The 19,382-nt window shown below is 60.1% G+C and overlaps 1 protein-coding gene across 5 annotated transcripts in view; it reads right to left on the reverse strand.

The window, feature by feature from the left end:
* Positions 1–456: 456 nt before the first annotated feature.
* Positions 457–19,382, reverse strand: part of C6H7orf50 (chromosome 6 C7orf50 homolog) — a 137,120-nt gene continuing 118,194 nt past the window's right edge. For all 5 annotated transcript variants that reach the window (XM_054494357.2, XM_054494358.2, XM_063667179.1 and 2 more), the window contains exons 3-5: positions 10,895–11,088; positions 3,898–3,979; positions 457–1,277 (exon numbers count right to left, since the gene is read on the reverse strand). In XM_054494357.2, the coding sequence (XP_054350332.1) occupies positions 1,098–1,277; positions 3,898–3,979; positions 10,895–11,088 (456 nt within the window). In that variant the 3' untranslated portion in view covers positions 457–1,097. The remainder of the gene's footprint in view (positions 1,278–3,897; positions 3,980–10,894; positions 11,089–19,382) is intronic.

The following is a 19,382-nucleotide window of genomic DNA, read 5'->3' on the forward strand; positions in this document are numbered from 1 at the left end:
GCTCTGTGGAGGCCCAGGCCGGAGCTGCTGGCCTCAGCCCTCCCCGGGGCCCATCCTGGAACAGACTTGGCCTCACAGTGGTGCACGGACCTCCTTGCCATGGCCACCCGGCCCTCCCCGGCAGCTGCCCAGAGCTCTGTGGTCACCACGGCCTTCCCGATGCCTCGTAGCACCTCACATCACTTGGGGGCAGGAACCACGTGCTACTGGGAACAGGAAGTGTGTGGCTTGATTCTGTGCGGCCTAAGCGTGTTTCCTGGCAGGGTCAGTCACTGCCAGCACTGGGAAACGGCCGGCCTGAACGCAAGCCATCAGCCAGCGCCCACTGCCAGGAACGCCACACACAAAGCGCCCCCAATGCCATCCTGGGGTGGCCACCACTAAAGACGGGGTCTCAGCCTGGCGTGCGCTGGCATGGGGGACATGAATTCCGCAGTCCACAGGCAGGGGACGCACTGCGCAGAGCAGGACCCACGGCTGCTGGTGGGTCGGGTTTTATTTCAAATGCAGCCACAGAGAGGGTTTCTGCACAGGTACATGGTCTGACTCCACAAGCCCCCAGCATGGGCTCCCCAAGACCTGCAATGACGCTGTGTGGGGTCAAAGGAAAACTGGCCACACCCAGGACCCTCGATGGATGCAGGCAGGGGACCAGGAATGCGGCCCACACAGGGGAATAGGGAATCAGGCGGAAGGTGCAGCTTTGTAGCTGGCGGGAGGAGCCAGCGTGGCTTGATCTCTAAAATATTCCTGGTAGAAAAATAGATATTTCCATCCAAAGCAGATTCCTGGGGCTCAAGGGCCCCTCCAAGGCCAGGGGTCTGGGTGATTCCAGAGCGTCCACGCTGTGCGCTGAAGGCACTGAACCTGCTATCACTGTCACAGCCGTCACTGGCCAAGGAAGGTCTGGAGGAGGGAAGGGGCCCTTGCGAGGCTCTGGTGCTGGTGATTCCGGCCCCCACTGCCAGAGGAGCTGAAAGCCCTTGCTCAGCTGCTGCCCTGCTGGTGATCCCGGCCCCCACCGCCGGAGGAGCCGCACCCTGCGTGGTCTGACGCCACCCTGCGCTGGGCAGCGGCCCCACCCCAAGCTGAACCCGCTAGGAGAGCAGCTGCAGCACCTGCCGGATGCGCTGGGCCCTCCCCAGCAGGGGGGGATCAGAGCCCTCCTCGTCCAGCTCCCGCATCAGAGCTTCTGTCTTCTGCACCGTCAGCTCTCGGGCCCGGCCCTGCAGCCCCTCCAGGTAGGCCAGCAGGGTGGAGAAGTGCTCATCGGGAACCTGGACGGGGAAGAGATGGAGTCGGTCAGGGGCGGGGCGGGGCAGGGAGGGGCCACTGAGCAGCGGGAGACAAGACGCTGCAGCCAAGGACACCCGGGCCTCAGGCTTCCATCCTCCTGCTGCGGCCCGAGGGTGTGGGTGGCCTGGCCACAGACCCTGCCCCAGACACTGGAAGAAGAAACGCCTGTTAGAGGCGGACAAAACACTGAATTAACCCGAGTAAAACAGAAGCCACGTGGGGAGAACATTTCAAAAACATCGTAAAAATCCTCAGAAAAATGAGAAAATATGACACAAATTAAACAGGGGTAGGCTGTGATAAAAGGTGCATTCGGAACAAAAAGCCGCGTACGCTCCGGCACTTGGCACGCTCGCCTTTCTGCTCAGGGCGGCAGTGGCCAGGTGACATCTCTTAGTGGCCTGACCCTTGTCTGCTGGTGGTGGGGGCACCTCTGCACGGGCTCGCCGGCCACGTGCCCATCTGCTCTGCAGACAGGTTTCCTCAGGTCCCTGTGAGAGCGGCTCTCAACACTGGACTCTTTTTATTATTGAGTTAGCGGAGTTCTAATTCCATGTGGGACTTGCAAACGTCTCCCATTCTGTAGCAACCATTTCACTTTCCGGCTAGCTCTGTATGCAGTGCAGAGTCTTAGATGCTTTTTTTTTTTTTTTTTTGAGCCAGTCTTGCTCTGTGGCCCAGGCTGCAGTGCAGTGGTGCAATCTCCACCTCCCAGGTTCTAGCAATTCTCCTGCCTCAGGCTCCCAAGTAGCTGGGATTATAGGCAAGCATTACCACACCTGGCTAATTTTTGTATCATTAGTAGAGACGGGGTTTTGCCATGTTGGCCAGGCTGGTCTCGAACTCTTGACCCTCAAGTGATCCAGCTGCCTCAGACTCCCAAAGTGCTGGGATTACAGGCGTGAGCCACCACGCCCGGCTACACAGTCTTAGATCCTGATGAAAGCACTTTCTCGACTTTTTCCTTTGTCGCTTGTGCTTCTAGAGTCACATTTAAGAAACCGTTGCCTCACCCAAGGTCATGAAATGGACTCTTAGGTTTTCATCTAAGAGTTTTGGTTTTAGCTTTTAAATTTAAGTCTTTGATCCATTTTGAGTTAATTTTTGCATATGGTGTGAAGCTGGGGGCCGCACGCATTAAGTATCAGCATGTTCGTAAATATGTATGGTTATAATACATGTGAAATAAAAATGTATAAGTAAAATGCACATTTGTGTGTTTGTAAATATGTTTAACTACGATAGTGTAAGATACTTTGCGTGTGTGTGTGTATACACACATATAAATGGCTAACCAAGGATTTGCCCAACCAAGGATTATTTTTCTGTATAAAAAGTTTTGTATAAAGTTTACTTTTGGTAATAGTAACATATAAATAAAACCATGTAAACTTTGGTTAAAAGAAAACAAACAAAACATGGAAACCCAGTTGTCCCTGGCTCTGTTGAGAAGAGGTTTCCTCCACATGGAACGGGCTTGGCCTGCGTGCTGGAATCAGCTGCGCCAGGCATGAGGGTTTCCAGGCTTCCCAGGCTGTTCCAGTCCCTTCTGTGTCCACCCTTGTGCCTGCCCCGGTGTCGCGATTACCGGAGCTTGCAGTAGCGCTTGCAGTAGGGCTTGCAGTAGGGCTTGCAATAGGGCTTGCAACAGAGCTTGCAATAGGGCTTGCAATAGGGCTTGCAATAGAGCTTGCAATAGGGCTTGCAATAGGGCTTGCAATGTGTATGTCCTCTGACTCTGAGAAGAGAGTGGCTTGAGCCCAGGAGGGCGAGGCTGCAGTGAACTGTGGTCGTGTCACTGCACTCCAGCCTGGGCAGGACCTTGTCTCAAAAAACGCCCACAAAAAACCACAACAACGAAATAATGAAAACAAGTGGCCGCAGGCTATGCCTGGAATGTCCCAGGGCTGTGAGTGGGGCTGGTGGGCCCGCCCCGCTCTGAGAGTCTGCAAACACAGGCCTCTGCCCCCTGCCCCCAACGCACAAGCAAAGCCTGGCCTCTAGTAATGTGGGCGCAGGAGAGCCGGTGAGGCAGGGGGCGCTGCCCATCGGATGCAGCTCAGCAGAACCGTGGGCTCCTCCAGCCTCACAGGACACAGGCAGCTCCAGCCCACCGCCCAGCAGCCGGGTTTAGTTCAGAATTCTGTCTCGTTTCATCCTGTGAAACTTCATCTCACATCCTGCCCCTGAAAAGGGCAGCTGCCCACACTTGCATGTGTAGACACACGTCACACGCACACGTGCACACAGGCAGGTGGCCTCCCTAAGGTCGCCCTGTGTTGGTTTCTGCCCTGAAGGCCAGCGGCAGGGCTCCTGGAGGAGGCAATGCTGCTCATCTCTTATAACAAAGGCACCGGGAGACCCGCTCTGCAGTGGGCCCTGAGGGCGACCCTTTCAGACTGTGGCTTCTGCTGTCAGGGCCCCGCCGTGCACAGACCTCGGCCCCAGGGAGACGTGCCCGCCCCGCCGTGCACAGACCTCGGCCCCTGGGAGACGTGCCCGCCCCGCCGTGCACAGACCTTGGCCCCCGGGAGACGTGCCTACCCCGCCGTGCACAGACCTTGGCCCCCGGGAGACGTGCCCGCCCCGCCGTGCACATACCTTGTCACTGTCATACATGTGGAGCAGGAGCCACGTCTGCCTCGTCTTCTGAAACCTCCAGTTCTTGTGCTTTTGGGCCCATCTAGGGAAAGGAAGACAAACATCTCAGGGTGCTGGGCAAAAGACTCCCGGGCACCTGTCTGCCCTGACAGATCGGGAACCTCATCGTAGGAGAGGGAGCCCCACCAGGTGCTATACACCAAGGCCTCATGTGAAGGGGGTTTTTGGAGCCCCTCCCCTGCCGGAGGTGAGGAGCCGCAACCCCACACCCTGCTGCCGCCTGCCCAGGAAGCACGTGGATGCCACTCTTACCCTGGCCACCCCGGGGCTCATGACTGACCCCAAGTCCCCGTGGGCTCCCCCACCCCATGGATCACACGGATTTTACAGTGGGGGAAGGATGAAGTGAGTTTCTCTGGGAGGAAAGGGAGCGACTTAATTGATGATGTATTTTCTACATGAAAATGGGAAGACTGTAAGGAACAATACCGAGTCCCAGGCCCTCACAACAAGGGGGAAGTGGGCCTGGGGACGAGCAGCTCCCGGCTGCTAGAGGGGCCGCTCCCCAGGGCCACAACCACCCTGCCCCGCCCCCACCTTGCTCCTGCACTAGGGCCTGTGGACACCAGGCAGCTGCGGATGGAGCGAAGCAGGCGCTGTGGGTAGGGCAGGGCCAGGCAGGGTTTACTCCAGAGACCTCCTCCCAGACACAGGTTTCCAGGGCCAGGCAGGGCAGCCAAGCCCAGATGCCTCCATCAACGTGCAGGCCCAGGTCTGAAGAACGCAGGCTCAGCATGGGGGAGGGCCCTGCGCCTGTTGTGAGCGCTGCCCAGCCCGCCTGTCCCCACTGCCATGTGGGTGAGTGGAGTCCTGTGGGCGGGGAGTCCCGTGGGCGAGGAGTCCCGTGGGCGGGGAGTCCTGTGGGTGACTGGGGTCCTGTGGGTGACTGGGGTCCTGTGGGTGGGGAGCCCTGTGGGTGAATGGAGTCCTGTGGGTGAGTGGGGCCCCGTGGGTGAGTGGAGCCCTGTGGGTGAGGAGTCCTATGAGTGAGGAGTCCTGTGGGCGGGGAGTCCTGTGGGTGAGTGGAGTCCTGCGGGTGTGGAGTCCTGTGGGTGGGGAGTCCTGCAGGTGGGGAGTCCTGTGTGTGGGGAGCCCGGCTGTGCACCTGCTAGGTGACACGCCAGCCCCATGGTGCACTGACGCAGGGCTCCTGCGTGATGAGAAGAGCCTCCAGGGAGGTTTAATTTTAGTTCCTTTCTTTTTAGATAGCCCCTTGTGGTCTGCTCCCCGGATGCCCGACCTGGCCAGTGTGGGCCCCTGTGAGGTGCACCAGGGCCAGCCAGGCCATGGAATCTGCCTGCTGGGGGCTGTTTTACCGCTGCAGGCCAGAAGTTGGCATCTCAGCTCTGCCACCTTCTAACTCTCCCACCTTGAGCTGCTGCTTTCCACCAGCCTGTTTCCTCCTTGGGAACCTGGAGTGGTGATCCCACTTCACGGGTGTTCCCAGAGCCCACGCGCGGCGAGTCAGTCACAGCCGCTTTGCACACTGCCCTCCCATGGGTGACCCCACTTCACGGGTGTTCCCAGAGCCCATGCACGGCGAGTCAGTCACAGCTGCTGTGCACACTGCCCTCCCATGGGACCCGAGGCCACAGCACTGTTGCCCACTGCACTGCTGCCCATGGCCCTAAACCAAGGGCGCCTCTCTCTCACCGAGCCCCCACCAGGCAGGCTTCAGGCTGAGCCTGTCTCCCTCGTCACCGAAGATGAGCTGTCCCGCTCTTGGCCTCGTCACTGGGGGGAGCAGACACAGCGAGGGGCAGGTGGGGTGCTCAGTGTCGCCTGTGGCTCCCACGGTGCTGGGCGAGGCCTCCTGAGTGATGGCCGCCTCTGCCACCCACCCTGGGGACTGGTCCCTGCGCAGCCGCAGACAGTTCACAGGATGCCTGACACAATCCTCTTTCTCTCTGCCTAGGTGGGGCAGGAGAAAGAAGGTCCCATCTTGGAAAAGGAAAGAGAACAGCCAGAGGGAAGTCCCTTGTCCCCGCACAGCGGGGGCCACAGCCACTGCAGGGTCATCTGTCCAGAGCTGCCTAGAGCGACCCAGAGAGAAGAATCTCCTCCCCTGTGGTACTCACCAGCTGGGTGGAGAACCAGAGTCCCTGCTAGCCCGCTGGGCTTTAAAATAAAGTGGGGGCGGGTGGGCACAGTGGCTCACGCCTATAAGCTGAGCACTTTGGGAGGCTGAGGCAGGCGGATCACAAGGTCAGGAAACTAAGACTATCTTGGTTAATACAGTGAAACCCTGTCTCTACTAAAAATACAAAAAATTAGCCAGGCGTGGTGGCGGACGCCTGTAGTCCCAGCTACTCAGGAGGCTGAGGCAGGAGAATCGCTTGAGCCCGGGAAGCGGAGGTTGCAGTGAGCCGAGATCACACCACTGCACTTTAGCCTGGCGACAGAGAGAGACTCCATCTCAAAACAAACAAACAAAAAACCCCACAAAAAGCGAGGACTTCTTGCTGAACCCCCTTCCAAAAGAAAACTGAGAGAGGGTCTGTACTGAGACAGTATTTGAAGCCGGCCCACAGCCACAGCGTCCACGTGCTCATAACTGCAGCAGGAACTGCCAACAGGGGTGAGCTGACGACCCAATGCCCACGAAGGCCCGCGCGGGGCTGGTGCAGGCAGGGGCCGGGTCTCACGGATTGGCCGCTCCTCCCATACTTGGAGCTGGGCTGTCCCTCGGCAGCAGGGCAGTGGGCCTGGGTAGGGAAGGACCCCCAGGAAGTGTCTCCTAAGCTCCGCGGATGGGATAGCTTGGCCTCTGCTCTGTCATTCCAGGGTCCAGGCCCAGAGACCACGGATTGCAAGGAAGCTAAGACGCCATGCTGTGCTGGGCAACATGGGGGGCCTGAGGAGGGCGGGCTTGGGCTGCCCCACGGCCAGAGTGACTTGCTCTCATCTCCCCGCAGGTGAGTGGGGGACCCCGTCCCGGCTGGATCCATGTGGCCCAGGTCCCAGCTCCTCTCTCTCCTGTGGGGGCACCACCTCCCGCCTCGAGCAGACCCAGGCAGGGGGCCGGCCCCCGAGAACGGCGAGCTAAAGCCTGCAGGGACCAGGGAGGCAGCGGTCACCTCGCCACCCGCCCCCAACGTGAACACCCAGCAGGTGTGGCTGAGGCCCTGAGGGATGCTGGTTTTCTTCTTTCAGTTATATGGAAAGTAAATCTTCAATTTCCAGTGTTAAGCATAAAAATAAACTCTTTTTTCTCTTTAATGAGGAACAGGCTTGCCCGCTGACAGCCGTGTGCATCACTCGTGTAACTACCACAGTGGACCCAGCAGCCCAGAGACCCACAGAAAGTGGAGGGACTGCTCCCAGCACTCCCAAACTTCTGCCTACGCAAGGCCAGAGCAACACGGCTCTGAGCTGGAAAAACAGAGCTGGGCGACCAAGCCTGGGGGCCCTGCTGGGAAAACGAGGGGACGGTCACGGCACAGGGAAAGAGCGCATGATGGCCACAGCGCAGGGAAAGAGCGCACGACGGTCATACTGCAGGGTAAGAGCGCACGACAGTCATACTGCAGGGAAAGAGCGCACGACGGTCATACTGCAGGGAAAGAGGGCACGACGGCCATAGCGCAGGGAAAGCGCATGGACGGCCACAATCCCCCACCTCAGCCTCCGGGCCCTCACCCCAGCCCTGCTGCACAGCTCCCACCAGCCCCAGCTTCATACAAAGCCAGGACCAACCAGGGAAGGCTGCAGAGGAGACGAACCCTTGAGATGCAAGAACAGCCCAGGGTATGGTCACAGGTCACAGGCCAAGGTCACTGTGTGAGGACGCTGCCCAGCCTGCGACCCGGGTTCTAGGGACGGGGCATGAAGACCCCACGGGCGCTGGGTCCATGTGTCTCAGTGGGCAGAGCCTTCGGGGGATCTGGAGGGGAGACCCCCAGGGCATCCTGGAATGGGTGGGGTGCCTCCCGGGGAGATGAGAGGAAACTCTCCACCATGAGGGCTCACCAGAACAATTTGGGGTCTCCTCCGCACACAGCCCACCTGGCTGCAGATGGCTTTGCCTCCAGGAGGAACCCCTCGTGGAAAGCCCATAAGATGGCCACAGGCCACGGCGGCCGGCACGTCCTTCCTGAGTCCCAGCCCAAGACCTCTGCAGGGGCAGGACAACTCAGGGGCACCTACCTTCACTGCTGCCCCTGTGCCGGGGGCTCTGTGGTGGGCCAGCTGTGGCGTGGCCAATGGTCCCCAGCAGCCCCCAGGCTAAGGACACTCCCCTGTGGGAATCCCCTGGCTCCCTCTCTTTGGAAAACCCTGAGTTGCCAGGGATACCACGGGCTCCACACATCCACGTGGGCTCTGATCTGGCAGCCGGATGCGGCTGCTCTTGCGGGCGCCCTCGGAGACCCCCAGGAAAGAGGAGAAGCTCCTGCCCGGGTGCCCACGTCTGTGGCTGGCCTCCTGGTGTGTGGATCCCAGGCCCTGGAAGCTGCTCCTGTGGAAAGGGGCTGCTTTGTTTCTGAGGAGAAAGGGTCCCCCCTCCTCCCACACGCAGGACACAGCGCCTCCACACAGGACCTGCCACTGTGAGGTCGCGAGTAGCATGAGGGGGCCACGGGAAGGTCCCAGAGGGGTAGAGGAGGGTGAGGCCGAGGACAGGAGCAGGGCAGGCTCCCAGGCACGCAGGATGTTCCCGTGGGGTGCTCGGAGGGTGTGTGATCATGGGAGGGGAGTCAGGGCGCCTCCAGGGTGAAGACCAGGGAGCGGCAGCCACATGGTGGAGCGGATGGTCCCCCCTCTCCTGCCCACGTCCCCTCCGTCCCTGTTGTGCTAACAGTCCACACTGAGAGCAGTCGAAGGTGCTGGCAGGCATGGGGAGGAAGGAGGCCGTGGGGAGGAAGGCGGACGAACCCCGCCCACCCCAGGCGTCAGGGCAGGTACAGAACAGCCACGCCCAGAGGCACCTGCCAGTGGAGACAGGAAAGGCACAGGCGGCACAGCTGCAGGCCCCAGTCGCCCTCTGCCTCCCACAGGGAGCCTACAGTCCATTCCTGCGGCTGGCGCCTTCCCGGCCTGTGTCCACCCGCTCCTCTGCCCAGCCCACACCCTGCCCACACCTGGGCTCGAGATGCTGCACCAACGGCCTCCGAAGCCCCCTCTGTCTACAGCGACTGACCCTGTGGTGGCTTGTGGCCCTGCCTGCCGAGAAGCAGGAGCGAGCGCAGGAGGCAGCAGCCTCGCACCACAGCTAGCACCGTCCCCTGGGCCAAGCGCGTTCTCAGAGCAAGAAAGAGCTCTTGGGGTAGCCCTGGGCACCTGGCCTCAGCCCCATGTTCCTCAGGGAGAGGGAAGCTAAGGCTCCCAGAGAACCGACCAGTGCAGAGACCCACGATGACTCAACTGGTTCCAGTCGGATCCACCCAACGCTATGGCTGAGCTCATTCTACGACCCCCAACGCGGCCTCAGCTACGAGAAGCAGGAGGCTCGCCCCACCCCCGTTTCCTGAGCCCAGCCCCGAGCCTGGGGCAGGGCGGCCAAGAGCCACTCTCCTGTAGGTGGAGGGCCGCCCTGGGGATGCACACACAACACACACGCCCACACATACACACGTACACACGTGCACACATGTATACACATGCACACATACACCACACGTATACACAACCAACGTATACACACACACACAAACACACGCATACACATGCACACGCGTACACAACACTCATACCCTTGCACACACGTATACACATGTGCACATGTACACACGCACGTGCACACACGCGTACACACTTGTATACACAGCACACGTACACATGCGCACACACATGCACACACACACGAGCGCAGACATGCACACATGTGTACACAACATATACACATGCGCACATGTACACATACGCATGCACACATGTACATATGTGCACATGTACACACATGCGCACACGTACACACACTCACGCACTTGTATACACATGCGCACACACGTATACACATGCACACATGTATGCACACACACGCACACCCATGTGAACATGCATGCACACGCACACATACACACGTACACACGTGCACACATACACATGCACACACATACATACACACACGTACACGTGTGCACGCAGCGTGCACATCCACGCAGGCCCCGCTGCTCATTCCGCTAGCTGCACAGCCACACTGGGGTCATCTCTCTGAGGAGGTCATCTCTCCCAGGGCCTCCCACAGAGGTGGGGCTGGAGCCTGTCCTCCCAGGCAGGGCCAGTGCCCCCCACAGAACACCATGCCCCTGAGGGTGACTTCATCACAGGGACCCAGTTCTTGTCTCCGAGGAAGCCAGCCACGTGGACGCTGTGACACCCCTTATTCTAGGTGCAGTCAGCACTCAGGGAGACGGACAGGAACGGGCAGCAGCCTGTACTGGTGAGCGCCGGGGTGGTGGCCACGGCCCGCAAGGCTGTGGAGCCCACGCCAAAGCCTCTGATCCCTGCAATCCTGCACTGTCCACCCAGCCACGCCACAGGCAGCCAGGGAGATGGCGCCCTGTGCCCGGCACCCCACGATCCCTGTCTTCTCGCTCTTGGGTGGAGTGGCGCCTCCTGTCACTGTGAGTGAGGGCTGAAGGCCATCACGAGTTCCCTCCTCCTCACCCCCACGTCCAAGCAGCACCCAGGCCCATGGATTCTTTCTGTGGTGACGTACACCTGGGGTGAGGTTCCCCATCAGACCCATTTCTAAAAGCACAGTTCCGGGCAACCCCTGCACGGGCGGCGGCTCTGCTGCCGCCCCTGGAAGTTCCTCAAGGCTCTGGGCCATTCAGACAGAAAGGGCAGCGGCAGCAGCACAGGCCTGGCATGAACGCTCACGCCCCACTACTCTAGAACCTTCCACATAGTGTGTGCGGGTGAAGGCTGCGACCCCCCTTGGGCAGGGGTTGAGACGCATGCCCGGGACAGAACCGCGTGGGGCAGGGCCGCTCACCCGCAGAGGTAGTCCAGGGCCAGCTCGGCCCCTGAGCGCCTGGCAGGCAGGTGCTGGGCCACAAGGCCTGCCTCCCGCAGACGCTGCCTCTCCTCTTTCTTCCGTTCCTTTTTCAGCTTCCTTTCCAGGACCCTCTGCTCCTCTGGGGACAGCTCCGGCTCTGCGTCCGGCCCGGGCCTGAGCACAGCTTCTCCCTGAAAGTCAAGGAACACATTAGGCTTCAGGGATGGAGGGTATCCAGAGACGGGTGTGCTGCCTGGGGCTGCCTGGGCCCACCCTCGCCTCGGTAGTGGCCAAAAGCTCTGTCCCCAAGCACTGGGTCCAGCCCCGGCCGATACCATCCTGCTGAGCCTGTGCTACAACGAAGAGACAGACAGGTCACGTGAGGATGGCCAGTCCTGCGGGCAAGCGCCAGGTGCCAGGATTAACTGCCCAGAGGCCCCTTCCCCACCCGTGGTCCACCTGCCACAGACTCCCGCCTCCCGAGGCTCTGTGAGGTCCTGCCCCACCCCGCACAACGTGGGAAGATCCGGGCCGGCCCCCACGGAGGGCTGAAGGCGTGCCGGTGTCTGTTATCACACAGGCCAGGTGCTGGCCCCGGACCCGACCCAAATCCTAAGGACGGTGCCTGGGGCCTGCTGCTTTCTGGCAGGTTGCTGGCTGCCTGGCCTGGGCTGCAGGCTGGGGACAGGGAGGGTGGCCAAGACCCCCGAGGGAGGGAGAGGGCCCACTGTGACAATGTGTCTCCAGCCACATCTTGCCAGGAAAGCACAGGCCCTCCGTCTTGCCCACCCTCCCCTAATTAACAAAGGAAGAGGACGGTGCAAAGCGTCAGAACCGGGGTAGCCGGGCCACGGGGTGACCATGAGGTGACCCCAGTCGCTGTCCACACGCTTCATCTTTTCTGGAAAAAGTCAGGACATCAGTGTAGACTCCGAGCAAGGCCAGGAGCCCAGGGAAATGGCTCGGGGCGTGGGAATCAGAACCAGGCAGCGCCCACTGGGAGCCAGGGCTTCCAGGAAGGGAGGTCAGGCACAGCCCACACCTGCGCATCCCACCCCAGGGAGAGCAAAGTAAAGTGAGGCAAGGGCCCCCGACACACAGATATATATGCAACCCACCCCCCCGACACAGACTCACTCCCACAGCCAAACACAGCCCCCAACCCTCACCCATGTCCCCACACCGACCCACACACACCATACACCCACACTCACACCCACCCACACCCACAGACACCCACGCAGACACCCACCCACCCACACCCAGATACCCACACATACACCCAGACACCCACACGCCCAGACGCCCCCACACGCCACACACCCACATACACCCACACACACCGACACCCACACACACCCAGATACCCCCACACACCCACACACATCCAACAAATCCAGACACCCAGACACCCACAGATACCCAAGCACCCACAGATACCCAGACACACCCACACACACCCACAGACACCCACACACCCAGACACCCAAACACCTGCAGACACCCACAAACACCCAGATACCCAAACACACCCACATACCCACCCAACATACCCACAGCCACACACGCCCACACCCAGACACACACCCCGATACCCAAACACACCCAGACACCCACAGACACCCACACACCCACAGATACCCACACACGCCCACACACACCACACATACACGCTGACACACCCACAGCCACACCCCTAGAGCCTGCTGGGGGGTCCGCAGCAAGAGACAGGGCCTGGGGGGCGAGGGGCACCCTCCCTGGCAGGTGCCTGGCACAGAGAGGCTGAAGAGTCCCGGTGGGAAGGCCTGGGCCGCCCATACACACAGGCAGGAAGCTCCGAGACCCACCAGGCCAGGCCCACAGGGCTCTGGGGAGCAAGGATTTTCATGGTGGGGATATGGACACCCCCAGGGGAGCCTGGTGACTGACCGGTTCCAACCAGCTCCACGCTCACCTCCTAGGCCCACAGCCGCCCACAGCCACTAACGGGGCAGGCACAACACCTGGCCCTGAAAGGCAAAAACCCTCCTGGCACAGGCCCAGCCTCTACCCCCACCCCGTGGGCCACGCAGGCCGCGGCTGATCACGCGGGCCAAAGTCCATAACACTGTTAGGGCTGCAGAGGGGCCGCCGCGGTGGCCGAGGGTCTGTCAGCCCACATGTGTGGGGCACCCGGACAGGCCCTGAGCAGGTGGGCAGGGCCCTGTGGCAGGGTCCCAGGTTGGTGGCCAGAGTGTTGAGGACAGGACCAAGGCTGTGGGCAACAGCAACGCAGGCGCTGGCCTGGGGTGGATGGCGAGGGGAACCCAGGCCGCCCCATACTGGGGCCAAGCCGGGGACCCGCAGGCCCAGCTGTTTCTCGCAGGCTTTGCGAGCGCCCGGCGCAGGGCTGCTTCTTGTGTGAGGCACCAGCCTGGACGCTGCGGAAACAGCTTCCTTCACACCCACTCCTGCTTCTGGCCAGCGCTCCCGACCTGGCAGGAGTCACAGCCCAATTCCCGTGCCCCCAAGGGAGCCACTGTGGCCCACGAGGTGGGAAGCTCAGGAGTGCCACCCACTGCCCTGGGCTGTACCTGACACTGGCCGGTGCACCTTTAACTTTTCCTAAGTCACTGATGAACCCAGGAAATGATTTCAGCTGAAAAACCCCAAACTCCTGCTTTCTGTGCTGGGCCTCAACAGAAGACGCAGAGGCAGGTGGAGTGAGGGAGCTACGCCCGACAGCCAGGGGCCTTGGGGGTGCCCGGCTCCACTCCGCACCATCGGCCGCCCTGTGCTGGCGCTCACTGCCTTGGGGATGCCCGGCTCCACTCCGCGCCATCGGTCGCCCTGTGCTCACGCTCACTGTCCTGGACCAGGCGATTCCCCAAGGCTGTGACCATGACATGAGCGACCTCAGCTATCTTGGGATGACACAGGCGGGCCCCGGGAGGGTGTCCAGCTGGAGGGGGCGGGAGGCAGCAGGTCCAGGCAGGCCGGAGGGCACAGGCCGCGGCAGGTCGGGGGGAGTGGGGGCAGCACGGGAGGGTGGTGGGGCCGCCAGGATCGGGCGTGGTGATGCTGGGACCCACTGCTTCCTCTGCTTGGCCTGCACAGTGTCTGGCCCGGAGAGCACAGGTGAGCAAGGCAGGACGGCTGTCACCCCACCCACGGACGAGCAGCGGACAACTTTCTCCAACTGCCACCCACGTGCTGAGCCTCCAAAGAACGCAGGTTTCACTAGCAAATAAGAACGCGGGTTTAATTAGCAAATACTTTTAACAAACTTGCCACTATCACATAGAGCTCCCAAAGTCGCCCCAAGGGCTTGTAAATTACCTAAGTACACACCAAAAAATTTTTAAAAGAATCCCAGTGTCAAATAAAAGCCTGTGAGGGCCACTTCTAGGGACTTGAGTTTCAGGCCTAGGACGCAAAGCCTGGCGCAGCAGCCAGGGGTGACTCCAGGCTCCTGCCAGCTCCAGGATTCTGGGAAGGGGCAGACCTTGGGCCCCCTGGAGCCCCTCTAGGCCCAGTGTCCACCCCACAGACCCTGCAGTCTGGGCCACTCTCCTGGGAGAGGTGTGGTGGGCGGCTTTGAGCCGACGCTGTCAGGGCAACAGTCTCTCTGCTAACATGATAGCTGTCCCACACAGATGGGACAGATGGGACGGGCCTCACGGAAGGAAGCGCTGGCCTGTCACAGACGTGTGATGTCTAAAGCCGGCGTCTCTGGACCATCCCAGTGCAAGCAGAAAAATGTATAAAAGTACAGTCACCCTATCTCAATGCTAGGACAGTCTCCAGCATTTCAGACTTGATGAAATACAGACACTCATATGAAGTACAGAAAAATAAAAACTCCAGCCACACATTCTGTCTCCTGCGGTTAGATGTCTTGAGAATTACATTTGAAAATGCATAAAACAATTCAATGTGCATGAAAAGCTTTACGCAGGACCTGCACCCACACAGATAAACTGCGACCCCCAGGATCGGGATGGGGACGCGGCCAGGGGGCCTGTCACTGCACCTACACTGTGTATTTCACAACACGGACAATTTCACAGGCTACCTCAAGCAACGTGGCACTCGCGCACTTAAACGCGAAATCCTTACCATCAGGCAATGAAAATGTTCACTGCACTCAACTAATACACTGAAAACAAACCACAAAGCCAAACCCTACAGGCTGGGAGGAGCAAAGTGGGCCAGCAGCCACGGCAGCTTCCAGAGAAGAGAGCCGTGAGACTCTTAGAGAGAAGCTGACGCTGTTTGAGAAAATACAACTGCATGAAAACTATGTTTTTCCTTTACGCCTATAACTCCTGGCAAGAGACACAGAGAAGAAATGACACTAATTTGATCTGAAAAGGTTCCTGTAGACTCGACTGAGGCAGCAGAGACCCAACAGCTCCTTTCTGCCCACGCTGCCCGTCCATCTGTGTGACACGGGCCCTGTGTGAGCCATGCTCCCCAGCGTGAGGCTTCGCCACAACGCACTGGCTCTTCCTGGAGATGTCCAAGGTGGGTAACGTGCTAGTCACACCCCAACAAAAAGAACCAGCAAAAATAAAGACCATCATCATTTCCCAGGTGTGTGAATTTAAGCCAACAGGAAATGCGGGGAAAACACGCAGGGCTCCATAAAGCCGGCTCCGGCTCTGGCACCAGGTCCCTGGACTGGACACCAATCTCCACGGTTCCGAATTTTCCTAAGTGATGACCGTGAACATCACACGCACAGAAACGAGCCCTGAGAAGGGCGCCACATTGGCCGCCGGCCACAGCAGCGATCCGGCCACGGCAGCGTTCCGGTTGGTCTCACCCTGTCCCGGCCTGAGCCCAGCTCTCAGATCCCAGCACCAATTCCGTCTACAGCCCCTTCCTGCCTGCCCTGCAGGGATGGCGCACTGAGCACAGGTGTGCAGGCTGTGCACTCCCCGGGGCTGGGAGAAGCAGGCAGCCTTGGTCCAGCAGGTCCTGTGTGGGGGCCGTGTTGCCGGGCAGGGCCTGACAAGGCTGCTGTGGGCTCTGAGAACGGCCCAAAAGGACAGTGACCCCTGCCCAGTCTCTCCAGCCTGGGAATGAGCTTCCCCAGCTGCGGCCTCACACCAGGGAGGTGTGATGGGAAGTAACCTTGGTGGCTCCTGGGTCCCTGCTAAATTGTTGGTGGGGGGGGCTGGGGGTGAGGAAAGAGAGGTGGGGTCAGGAAGAGGCATGGCCTCCCTGTCCCCGAGGCATGAGAGCAGGTGTGGGCTCCCAGTCCCCCGGGCATGAGCAGGTCTTTGTCAACCTGAGGCTCAGGGAGGAACGTGCAAGTCCGTGTCTCATGAGCAGGGTTTGGGCCATCGGGAGCCCCTGCAGAGGCTGGGCTCATGCAAGCTGTCAGCTGCCAGTGCCCGCAGGCATCCACGCTGCTCTGGACTCAGGGTTTAGAAAAAGTCGACTGTTCCAGCCAGACCTTCCTGTTTCCCCCCAAGTCTAAGGGAGCAAGGCCTTCACCTAAGAAAGGAGGGCAGAGTGGGGAGACCCAGGGCTGACCCAGAGGGTGGGGAGGGGACCAAGGGCTGACCCAGAGGGCGGGGTCAGACCCAGGGCTGACCCAGGAGAGTAGGGAGGACCCAGGACTAACCCAGAGGGTTGGTGGGGGGTGGGGGGGGCCAGGACTAACCCAGAGGGCCAGAGGGACTGAAACTGAGGCCTGTGTGGCCCCTAATCCCCAGCCCTCGTGGAGGCACCAAGGCAGGAGCGAGTCCCGACACCCAGCCTGGGCTTCCTCGGTGGGCAGCTCCTCACCCACGGTGAAGCGAGGCCAAAGGTCATCGAGTGCTGACCGCCACTCTCCTTCCTCCGGGGGCCCCTCTGTGAGCAATGCCCACGTGACACTGATGTCCTGACCAGACGGAAATACTCCTGGCACTCCGCAGTGACCCCAGACCGGCGTCTGTCTGGGCGGGACTGTCTAATGTCTGAGGTGTCACATGAGGATCCCAGACAAAACACGCTCCCCCTCCGGTGTCACGCCAGCACAGGCCAGCACACAGCAGCGCACGCCAGCACACGCCAGCGCACAGCAGCAGCCACCCACACACCTTGGTCCTCTGCTGCGCATTTCATTGAGGGTGTGGGGTCTGCGGAGAGCCCGGACCACTCGGAAGCCTCGGGTCTGAGGGCCACGTGGGCCCAGAGCACCTCAGGCTGTGGGCGCTGGGCCACTGCCTCTGGCCCCAGGCTCAGGCTCCCTGGGGCAGTGGTGGCCGTGTTGGAGGAGAGTGGCAGAGAAAGGACCCATTGTCTCTCGGAAGATAAGGAGCTCCTTGCTGGAATTGGAGCTGCAGGGAAGGACACCACCAGTACGGCCTGCCGTGCCCTGCTGTGTGGGTGAAGGGGTCACCCGGCCTGGACCCCGTCCAGTAGACATGCAGGGGACGGTGTGCGGGAGGCAGGCGCTGCCGTCCTACGATGTCAGCCAGGTGATGGGGCCAAGGCTCCAGTGTTGCTGCATCGGGCCCTTGGGGAGCATCCCTGGATGGCAGGGGAGGTGGGGGGGGCTCCACACAGGGGGGTGGAGGACAGCGAGACAGCTACACACCCTCCTGCACCTTCTTCTTGGGAAACAAGCCACGGACTCAACGCTTACGAACTTTCCCGGATGGGAGACTTCTCCAGTGGGATCATCCCAACACGTGAACTGACTGCCGTGGGCAGCTGCGGACGGTGGGGTAAGGGGCTTCTCTGCCCCCACCCCCCACTGCACACAAGGCCAGGTGCTCTGGGGCCCAGCATCCAGGGCTCAAAACCGCATGCGCCTTGGTGGGATGGCGCCTCACCTTTCCCATGCTGCAGTAGGAACACCCCATGTTTGTTCGGTGCGTTTTATTTTCTAAAATGTGGCAGAAAGAAAATAACTCCAGCAGGTGACAGAAGACCTAGCAGAACTTGGCCCAAATTTAAATAAAGACCCAAAGTCCCCACGGGGCTCAGACGTTCCCACACCCTAGGCAGAAATCCCCACTCACACGAGCACACATACACACACGTGCACACGTATGCACACATACCCCTGCCATCATCTCTGCTCTCCCCATTGAGCCCTGGCTAAGCACCAGCTCCCACCAGGCAGGAAGCACAGGCCCAGGACATGCAGACTAGGGCTTGGTGGGTGGGGTCCAAGTCAGGAAGTGAGAGCCCAGGCCCTACAGGAACAAGGGTTTGCCACTTCAACAGGTAACCCATATAAAAAGTGATTAATGAAACCACGTCTTTTTTCTCACTCCACAGCTTTGAAACCAGTGTGCACTGCACACGTGGAGCCATCTCAGACTCAGACTCAAAGTCCGCCTGGCTCCGGCTATCAGCCTGTGGCGTCTCAGAGCCTGGCCCTGAGCAGAGAGGAGATGTGATGAGGAGACATGATGAGGCAGTCATGATGGGGGAGTCAGGAAGGGCACGCCCACAGCCAGCAGGCCCAGCCTGTGCCTCCCGGAGGCCCGCACTTCCTGCACAGTGGGAGCAGGCACCCAGTGTGGGTGCCAACTGAGGTGTGCACGCGGGCGGGTGGGGTCCAGCCCAGAGTGTGGTCTTTATGTAAATCAGGGTGGAGGTCAGGTGCGCTGGCTCACACCTGTTAATCTCAGTGCTTTGGGAGGCCAAGGTGGGAGGACGGCTTGAGCCCAGGATTTGAGACTGCAGTAAGCTGTGATCACACCATTGTACCCCAGCCTGGATGAGAGTGAGACCCTCAAAAAAAAAAAAAATCAGTAGATCAGGACTGAGTCCCAGGTCTTCTGCCTCGGGGGTGGGTGACAGGCTCATCCAGCCGGTGGTCCCAGGACAAGCTCTCTGTCCCTCCCAGGTGTTCCATAGTCTGGGGACAGTGCAGGAACTGTAGACTTGTCAAGAACTGGGGAGTGGTCCAGGCGCGGTGGCCGAGGTGGGTGGATCACCTGAGTCAGGAGTCCGAGACCAACCTGGCCAACATGGTGAAACCCTGTCTCTACTAAAAATACAAAAAGTAGCCGGGCGTGGTGGTGCACGTCTGTAATCCCAGCTATTCGAGAGGCTGCGGCAGAACTGCTTGAACCCATAGGGGGCAGAGGTTGCAGTAAGCCAAGATGGCGCCATTGCACTCCAGCCTGGGCAATAGAGTGAGACTCTGTCACAAAAAAAAAAAAAAAAAAAAAAAAAAATTGGGGAGTAAGAGGGAGGAAGAGGGTGAGGGCTTGGAGAGGCCCGACCAGGCCCACCTGTGGTTGCGTGGGGGCTCTTGCCACCTACAAAGCCAGAAGGTACCTTGAGCTAACAGGTCCGTGTTGTTCAATGGTTCTATAGGGAAAATCCTGCCCACATGCCAGGTTGTTGATCACCCATGGTCGATGTTGGAAGGGGCAGCTGCTGCTCTGGGCCAAAAGGAGAGGCTTCCTGGCACGGTGAGGAGGCTGGCCTGGCTGCTCACAGCTCCTGGCAGAAATGCAGAGTGGGGTCCTCACTGCAGCACCTGGGC

The sequence above is a fragment of the Pongo pygmaeus genome, chromosome 6 (assembly GCF_028885625.2).
Source record: "Pongo pygmaeus isolate AG05252 chromosome 6, NHGRI_mPonPyg2-v2.0_pri, whole genome shotgun sequence".
Classification (NCBI taxonomy): domain Eukaryota; kingdom Metazoa; phylum Chordata; class Mammalia; order Primates; family Hominidae; genus Pongo; species Pongo pygmaeus.